Source organism: Sceloporus occidentalis, unplaced genomic scaffold, assembly GCF_023333645.1.
Source record: "Sceloporus occidentalis isolate IW3139 unplaced genomic scaffold, rSceOcc1.0.p SCAF_347, whole genome shotgun sequence".
Lineage (NCBI taxonomy): Eukaryota > Metazoa > Chordata > Lepidosauria > Squamata > Phrynosomatidae > Sceloporus > Sceloporus occidentalis.
Window position 1 is genome coordinate 510001 of NW_028317327.1, and position 9654 is coordinate 519654.

The 9654-nt window shown below is 54.8% G+C and overlaps 1 protein-coding gene across 1 annotated transcript in view; it reads left to right on the forward strand.

The window, feature by feature from the left end:
• LOC149274114 (calpain-2 catalytic subunit-like) overlaps positions 1-5002 on the forward strand; it is a 6908-nt gene extending 1906 nt beyond the window's left edge. Inside the window, exons 3-13 of the mRNA XM_089505844.1 lie at positions 49-167; positions 640-773; positions 902-1070; positions 1250-1333; positions 1796-1881; positions 1954-2028; positions 2797-2957; positions 3091-3251; positions 4140-4348; positions 4650-4762; positions 4887-5002. Coding sequence (XP_089361970.1) covers positions 49-167; positions 640-773; positions 902-1070; positions 1250-1333; positions 1796-1881; positions 1954-2028; positions 2797-2957; positions 3091-3251; positions 4140-4348; positions 4650-4762; positions 4887-5002 — 1427 coding nt within the window. The remainder of the gene's footprint in view (positions 1-48; positions 168-639; positions 774-901; positions 1071-1249; positions 1334-1795; positions 1882-1953; positions 2029-2796; positions 2958-3090; positions 3252-4139; positions 4349-4649; positions 4763-4886) is intronic.
• Positions 5003-9654: the final 4652 nt, after the last annotated feature.

Sequence of the window (9654 nt, forward strand, 5' to 3'; positions counted from 1 at the left end):
GGCAGCCGCCTCGGGCCCTCAGCCCATCCGCATTATTTCTTTTCACAGGTAACTGCTGGTTTCTGGCTGCGGCGGCATCACTGACCGTGTACCCACTACTCATGCAGCGAGTGGTACCTCCCCAGCAGAGCTTTAAGTCTGAATATGCTGGAATCTTCCATTTTAGGGTAAGAGCCGGGGGTGAGGGGATCCAGAGGGAGGGGCTTATGATGCTGGGAACACCTAAAATCTGCCCCAGGGGGCTCTGGGACCAGAGGTGGTTACTGGGAATCAGCGGCAGCTATTAGGGAGTGGTGTTGGCCCCGCCCATGACTCACCCCAAAGCTTTTCTGCCTGTTGGTCATAGGCCCCACCCCAAGTTCTGCTAGCCCCACCTCCCAACCTTGCTTTGCCCTCCCGTACCACCCACGAGGAGCGGGCTCAGATTATACAGCCAAATCCTACCTGCTGTCCCTGAGCCTCCATTAGCTGAACCCGTCCTGTTTGCTGTCCATCCTAAATACATGGAGAACATGCGCGGAGGGCGGGTTCCTGGGGTGTGCGTCACGTGACCTGGAGGCTACAGAACCTCCCTAATGATTTCATATTTCTGTCTCCCGTGGCGCTGATCGTGCCGCTGCCGGTCCCCCCTCCCCGCAGTTCTGGCACTATGGAGAATGGGTCGACGTGGTGGTCGATGACCGTCTTCCCACCATGAACGGAGAGCTGGTTTTCGTCAGATCAGAAGAGAAGAGCGAGTTCTGGGCCGCCCTCCTGGAGAAGGCGTACGCCAAGTGAGTGGAAGCGGGGCGGATCGGAGACTCCGCTGACTGTAGAAACCTCCGGAATGGAGGCAGATCTGGGAGTTCTTGGGCTTTTTTGGGGCGTCCATGACAGGTCTTCAAATATTTCTCGTCCTCAGGCTGAACGGGTCCTACGAGGGGCTGAGCGGGGGATGGGTGAACGAGGCGTTTGTTGACTTCACGGGGGGTCTGGACGAGAGCTTCGACCTCCAGGTTATCCCCCCAAACCTCTACCCGCTGATTGAGAGAGCGCTGAAGAAGAGGTCGCTGATGGGAGCCTCGATCAATGTGAGTCCCGCCGGGTATCCCCTCCCTGGGGGGTCCCGTCCGACACCGGGGGGGCTTGTGGCCCTAGGGCCAGGGGTAAAGGCTCCTCAACCAAACAAACCCATTATGTCTCCTGAAGTGTGATCAGGGGCCCATGGGGCGCGCCCCGCATTTTCACCGCTTTCCATAACCCTCCGCAGATAACGAGTCAGCAGGAGAGCGAGACGAGGACCCCGGAGGGGCTGGTGAAGGGCCACGCGTACTCCATCATAGCCGCGACCCAGGTAAGGCTTTACACGGAGAGTGAGACGGGCCCCGGAACTCACAGACACCCCGAACATCACGCCTGGCCAGCATCACGCCTGACCCGGATCTGAAGGATGGACACCTACAACCTAGAACCCGTCGGCCCCCGTCTCGTCTGTAAAGACTCGAACCTTAATCAGTCGTTGGTCTCGTCTTAGATTCAGGAACCGTATGTCTATCCCACGCATGTTTAATACCCTCACTGTATTACCCTCTACCACTTCTGCTGGGAGGCTGTTCCACTTATCCACCACCCTCTCAGTAAAGTAAAAGTTCTTTCCATCCCATCTTTATGTTTTAAATCCAATCATCAGCGAGAATGAACAGGTACTTATTACCACGGGGGGCTCCGAGCTGGATTAGGGGTGTCTTAGTCCCGCAGTATCCCCCTGGGATTGGTCGCTTGCCCCGTGGGGGATCCACATTGTAAAGTTTTGCAGGCTGAAGCCAACTGCCGTAAGGTGCCGCTCCTGCGTCTGAGGAACCCCTGGGGTAAAGTGGAGTGGAGCGGGCGCTGGAGCGACAGGTGAGTGAGGGGCAAATAATAAGCGGTGACCGCGGCGACGGGACGGAGCTGACTTTATTCCTTCGCCTGCAGCTCCCCCTTGTGGTCATCGCTGGAACCTCCGCTGCGGGCAAAACTTCACGCCAGAGCCGAAGACGGGGAGTTCTGGTAAGAGACGGACGCCACAAATGTCTATTAGACGGACGCCGCGACTGCCTGCGAGACGTCAGACGCCACAAATGTCTGTTAGACGGACACCGCGACTGCCTGCGAGACAGCGGACGCCCGACTGCATGCGAGACGACGGACGCCGCGACTGCCCGCAAGACAGACGCTGCGACTGCCTGCGAGACGACGGACACCACGACTGCCTGCGAGACGACGGTTGCCGCGACTGCCTACGAGATGACGGACACTGCGACTGCCTGCGAGACAGCGGACGACGTGACTGCCTGCGAGACGGATGCCCCCAACTGCCTGCGAGACGACGGACGCCCGACTGCGTGCGAGACAACGGACGCTGCGACTGCCTGTGAGACGACGGACACCACGACTGCCTGCGAGATGACGGACGGTGGGACTGCCTGTGAGACAGCGGACGACATGACTGCCTGCGAGACGGACGCCACGGATGTCTGTTAGACTGACGCAGAGACTGCCTGCGAGACGACGGACGCCCCGACTGCATGCGAGACAACGGACGCCTCGACTGCCTGCCAGACGGCGGACACCAGGACTGCTTGTGAGACGGACGCCAGTACTGCCTGCCAGACGACGGACGCCCGACTGCCTGCGAGACGTCGGGACTGCCTGCGAGACAGACGCCGGGACTCTCTACGAGACGCCGGACCCCACAACTGTCTGCGAGACACCGCAAATGCCTGCGAGACCCCAGCCCCCGCGAGGTGCCCGTCCCACCGGTCCGTGTTCTTTCAGGATGCAGATGGACGACTTCTTGCGCTTCTTTAATAACCTGGAGATCTGCAGTCTGACTCCGGACTCCGTGCGCGGAGAGAGCGCTCAGCTGTGGAACGCAAACTCCTTCCAGGGCTGCTGGTCGAGGGGTCACAACGCCGGGGGCTGCCGCAATTACCCAGGTGAAGAGGGTAGAATTAAGCTTTGTGCCCTAATAGCAAGTGCCACGCGCAGCTGTACGCACAGAGCACACCGAGGGCATTGTGGAGTCTCCATGCTGTACTCACTGAGTGTAAGCTCTTCTGCCTGTTACAGCCACATTCTGGACGAATCCGCAGTTCCTGGTGACCCTGAAAGAGGAGGACGAGGCGGGGGCCGGGGTCTGCACCCTGCTGGTGTCCCTCATGCAGAAGGACGGACGGACAGGGAGGTCGGCAGGGAGAGACTTCCTCATCATTGGCTTCGAAATCTACCAGGTTGGGAACAGATGAGTCAGTGGGACTCGGGGGGGGGGGGGGGGGGTCAGTGAGTGGGGCTCGGGGGGATCAGTGAGTGGGACTCGGGGGGATCAGTGAGTGGGACTCGGGGGGGTCAGCGAGTGGGACTCGGGGGGGGGGTCAGTGAGTGGGACTCAGGGGGGGTCAGTGAGTGGGGCTCGGGGGGGATCAATGAGTGGGATTTGGGAGAGGGGAGTCAGTGAGTGGGACTCAGGGGAGGGAGGTCAGTGAGTGGGACTTATCATTACTTTGTTTTTCAGGTTCCAGAAAAGGTGAATAATTTGAAGCATCTGAGGGGCTACAGGGGGCCAATCCCTGAACTCTCCTCCCCAGGGGCCACAGCAGCTCTGAGATTTCTGCCCTGTCTGTGCTGTGATAATCACCTCTGCCCCCAGCATTGTATTACCCCATCTGTACACCTCCCTCAGTATACTGCCCCCTAACCCTGTGCCCTCAATAAATTGCCCCCTAACCCTGTGCCCTCAATAAATTGCCCCTAACCCTGTGCCCTCAATAAATTGCCCCCTAACCCTGTGCCCTCAATAAATTGCCCCCTAACCCTGTGCCCTCAATAAATTGCCCCCTAACCCTGTGCCCTCAATAAATTGCCCCCTAACCCTGTGCCCTCAATAAATTGCCCCCTAACCCTGTGCCCTCAATAAATTGCCCCTAACCCTGTGCCCTCAATAAATTGCCCCCTAACCCTGTGCCCTCAATAAATTGCCCCCTAACCCTGTGCCCTCAATAAATTGCCCCTAACCCTGTGCCCTCAATAAATTGCCCCCTAACCCTGTGCCCTCAATAAATTGCCCCCTAACCCTATGCCCTCCGCAATGTTGCCCTCCTGACCCTGTGCCCCCTGTGCAGTTTGACCAGGAGACTTTGGTGTCGCAGAGAAGGACCCTCATCCCCAGTCTGGTTCCTGTGGTTCTCTCACCATTTGTAGCCAAGCGAGATGTGACGGGTCGGTTCCAACTGCCCCCAGGGCAATACCTGGTGATCCCCAGCACCTTCTACCCCCACGAGCACGCCAGCTTCACCCTGAGGGTCTTCACAGAGAAGCAGCAGTCACTCACGTGAGTCCCACTCAGCGCCAGGACCCGCAGATAACGAGATCTGTCTCAGGGGAACGGGATCTGTCTCGGGGGTAACAGGATCTGTCTCGGGGTAACGGGATCTGTCTTGGGGGTAACAGGATCTGTCTCGGGGTAACAGGATCTGTCTCGAGGTAACGGGATCTGTCTCGGGGGTAACAGGATCTGTCTTGGGGGTAACAGGATCTGTCTCGGGGTAACGGGATCTGTCTCGGGGTAACGGGATCTGTCTCGGGGGAACGGGATCTGTCTTGGGGGTAACGACGTCTCTCTCCCTCCACAGGGAAATAGATTATGAGATCAGAGCGGATCCGACCGTGTTCCAGGTAAGTGCCACCTACACCGAGGACGCGGCCATCTGCCCCAAACTGCCCTCCAAGCAGAAGCGGACGGGGGGCAAAATGTCAAGGAGCCTGGGATAAGTTTGGGACCTCAGAGGTCTCTTCTTCAAATAGAATGTTTTTTTCTGTGTCGGCCCAATAAACTGACTCCGTCTCCCAGCATGGGCTCTAATTCTCAGTACCACCCCTGCAGGAAAGCGAGTCCCGGAACAGCCCGGAGGAGTTTGATGCTCACTTTAAACGTCTGTCCGGCCAGGTAAGACGTGGAACCAGTGACCGGGCCGCCCTGGGTTAGTTTGGGGAGAGCTGCGGGTTCCGGGGAGGGCCACGGGTTCTGGGGTGAGCTGCAGGTTCCGGGAGAGCTGCGGGTTCTGGGAGAGCTGCGGGTTCCGGGGAGAGCTGCGGGTTCTGGGAGAGCTGCGGGTTCCGGGGTGAGCCGCGGGTTCCGGGCTGAGCTTCAGGTTCCAGGAGAGCTGCGGGTTCCGGGGAGGCCCGCGGGTTCCGGGGTGAGCTGCGGGTTCCAGGGAGGGCCGCGGGTTCCGGGGTGAGCTGCAGGTTCCGGGGTGAGCTGCAGGTTCCGGGAGAGCTGCGGGTTCTGGGAGAGCTGCGGGTTCCGGGGAGGCCCGCGGGTTCCGGGGTGAGCTGCGGGTTCAGGGGAGGGCCGCAGGTTCCGGGGTGAGCTGCGGGTTCCGGGGTGAGCTGCGGGTTCCGGGGAGAGCTGCGGGTTCCGGGGTGAGCTGCGGGTTCCGGGGAGAGCTGCGGGTTCCGGGAAGAGCTGCGGGTTCTGGGGTGAGCTTCAGGTTCCGGGGAGGAAGAGACTTTGGAGTCGGTGGCACGGGGAGAGTCTCGGTCCGTTCCCAACACACAAAAATCACGCAGAGAAAGTCTCTATTCCGTAACCACGGTAACCGTGAACGCCCGACAGGGATACAGAAAACGTGGCTTTCTTCTTGTTTCAGGATCAGGAAATCAGCGCTGCGGAACTACAGAGGATTCTGCGTCAGACAGCGTCGAAGCGTGAGTGCCGCGGGGGCCGCGGGGTCTACCCAGTGTACAGCGCTTCAGAGTATGATGGCGCTATATAGAACAATAAATAATAATAATAGTATGCGGGGGTCCACGATGATTGGGGGCTCCGTCTGGCCCGTCGCCGACAGGTTACTATGTAACGAGGCCGGTGCTGCCCCTTCACCCGGGGTATATCTGGGAAGCCGCACTTCACCTGCCCCTCTCGTGTCACCCCATTCCCTTCCAGACGCCCATCTGAAGAACGACGGGTTCCCCCTGGAGATCTGCACCCAGCTGCTGAACCTCGTGAACGTATCCTTCCGCGGATTATACGAAGGGGCCACGGGGCCCCGGATTCTGCCCATTTTATAGGTTTTTTCACTTCTCCTGGTCGGCGACCGGCGCGTTTCTATTGGCTGTCAGGCGGCTCGGATATCGTCTCTGACAGTGTGATGCCCCCGAGATGCAGATGGCCACAGTTGGTGTAAAGTGCCACATTTACCCCCAAATCAGTGACTGCACAATATGGGGGTACGGTGACCATATGTCCAGAAATGAGGAGTCTGAGTGAAGGAGGTCTCAGCCAATCAGGAGAGACTTTTCAATTCTTCTGATTGCCTGAGAGTTCAGAAGCCTCTCCTGATAGGCTGAGTCCCTCCTTCACACCAACTCAGAGTAAGCTGCAGCCAGCGCCGGGTATGTCTGACTCTGTGTGTGACTGTGTTTGTGTCACTGTGTTTATCACTGTGTTTGTGTGACTGTGTTTGTGTGACTGTGTTTGTGTGACTGTGTTTGTGTGACTGTGTTTGTGTGACTGTGTTTGTGTCACTGTGTTTGTGTCACTGTGTTTGTCTGTTTGTGTGACTGTGTGTGTAATGTCTGGTAATAGAGGAGTTAATTCTCTGAATCTACTGCCTGGTATCAGAGGGGTTAACATTCTATATCATGTCTGTAATGAGTGTATGTATATTATTAAATCTGAAATCACCATGGTTTCCAAGGCTTCTTAATATTTCATATATAATAGTATGTGACGGTGTGTATATGTGAATCAGTGTGTATGTGAGATATATATAATATATAATATATTTATGTGTATGTGACGGTGTGTATATGTGAATCAGCGTGTATGTGAGATATATATAATATATAATATATAATGTATTTATGTGTATGTGACGGTGTGTATATGTGAATCAGTGTGTATGTGAGATATATATATATATAATATATAATGTATTTATGTGTATGTGACGGTGTGTATATGTGAATCAGCGTGTATGTGAGATATATATATATATATAATATATAATGTATTTATGTGTATATGTGAATCAGCGTGTATGTGAGATATATATATATATATATAATGTATTTATGTGTATGTGACGGTGTGTATATGTGAATCAGTGTGTATGTGATATATATAATATATAATGTATTTATGTGTATGTGACGGTGTGTATATGGGAATCAGGGTGTATGTGAGATATATATAATATATAATGTATTTATGTGTATGTGACCGTGTGTATATGTGAATCAGTGTGTATGTGATATATATAATATATAATATATTTATGTGTATGTGACGGTGTGTATATGTGAATCAGTGTGTATGATATATATATATATAATATATAATGTATTTATGTGTATGTGACGGTGTGTATATGTGAATCAGGGTGTATGTGATATATATATATATATATATATATATATATATATATAATATATAATATATTTATGTGTATGTGACGGTGTGTATATGTGAATCAGTGTGTATGTGAGATATATATATATATATAATATATAATGTATTTATGTGTATGTGACGGTGTGTATATGTGAATCAGTGTGTATGTGATATATATATAATATATAATGTATTTATGTGTATGTGACGGTGTGTATATGTGAATCAGGGTGTATGTGAGATATATATATAATATATATAATGTATTTATGTGTATGTGACGGTGTGTATATGTGAATCAGTGTGTGTGTGTGTGATATATATATAATATATATAATGTATTTATGTGTATATGGGGGCTACGAGGGGCCCTTACAGTGCCGTCCCAGCCACATGGGGTTAATTACTGCACAAAACCAAGGAGCTGGGGGTAATGGGATTGGAGATCCATTTATTTATATTCTGTGATCCTTAATATTTAACCCATCGCAGCGCAGAGGAAATGGGAGCCTCAACCAGGAGGAATTCAGGCGTCTGTGGAGCAAAATCAAAGAGTGGGAGGTAAACGGTTAATAATAAATACGCATTATCAGGACTGGTCAGACAGCGGCGGGTCTGTATGTAATGTAGGGGATGTGACCGCGTTATCAGGACTGGTCAGGCAGCGGCGGGTCTGTATGTAATGTAGGGGATGTGACTGCGTTATCAGGACTGGTCAGACAGCGGCGGGTCTGTATGTAATGTAGGGGGATGTGACTGCGTTATCAGGACTGGTCAGACAGCGGCGGGTCTGTATGTAATGTAGGGGATGTGACTGCGTTATCAGGACTGGTCAGACAGCGGCGGGTCTGTATGTAATGTAGGGGATGTGACTGCGTTATCAGGACTGGTCAGGCAGCGGCCTGTCTTTTTATAATGTAGGAGATGTGACTGCGTTATCAGGACTGGTCAGGCAGCGGCGGGTCTGTATGTAATGTAGGGGATGTGACCGCGTTATCAGGACTGGTCAGGCAGCGGCGGGTCTGTATGTAATGTAGGGGATGTGACCGCGTTATCAGGACTGGTCAGGCAGCGGCGGGTCTGTATGTAATGTAGGGGGATGTGACTGCGTTATCAGGACTGGTCAGACAGCGGCGGGTCTGTATGTAATGTAGGGGATGTGACTGCGTTATCAGGACTGGTCAGACAGCGGCGGGTCTGTATGTAATGTAGGGGATGTGACCGCGTTATCAGGACTGGTCAGGCAGCGGCGGGTCTGTATGTATTATCAGGACTGGTCAGACTGATAATTTCTCTGTTTTTAGCACATATTCAGTAAGTATGATACAGATGGTTCCGGGTCGATGGATGTTCAGGAGCTGCGCGTGGCTCTGGAATTCTCCGGTGAGCCGTCAGGATCTCCTCACACGCTCCGCGTAATGATTTTTTTGCTGTTATATAAAGATTTCCCTCCCGCTCCAGGCTTTCACCTGAATAACGAGCTGGTGGCGTCGCTGTGTCAGAGGCTCGGCGGTCCGCTCCTGAAGGTGGATTTCGACAGCTTCCTCTCCTGCCAGGCGCATCTTCTTTGCATTTTTGGTAAATCAATCCTCCAGAACCCAGCTTAGAGCCGAGGGAGACGGAGAGCGAGGGGCGCACGCGCAGAGGGAGACGGAGAGCGAGGGGCGCACGCGCAGAGGGAGACGGAGAGCGAGGGGCGCACGCGCAGAGGGAGACGGAGAGCGAGGGGCGCACGCGCAGAGGGAGACGGAGAGCGAGGGGCGCACGCGCAGAGGGAGACGGAGAGCGAGGGGCGCACGCGCAGAGGGAGACGGCGAGCGAGGGGCGCACGCGCAGAGGGAGACGGCGAGCGAGGGGCGCACGCGCAGAGGGAGACGGAGAGCGAGGGGCGCACGCGCAGAGGGAGACGGAGAGCGAGGGGCGCACGCGCAGAGGGAGACGGAGAGCGAGGGGCGCACGCGCAGAGGCGATAGATGGAGACGGCGAGCGAGGGGCGCACGCGCAGAGGCGAGAGAGGGAGACGGAGAGCGAGGGGCGCACGCGCAGAGGGAGACGGAGAGCGAGGGGCGCACGCGCAGAGGCGAGAGAGGGAGACGGAGAGCGAGGGGCGCACGCGCAGAGGCGAGAGAGGGAGACGGAGAGCGAGGGGCGCACGCGCAGAGGCGAGAGAGGGAGACGGAGAGCGAGGGGCGCACGCGCAGAGGCGAGAGAGGGAGACGGAGAGCGAGGGGCGCACGCGCAGA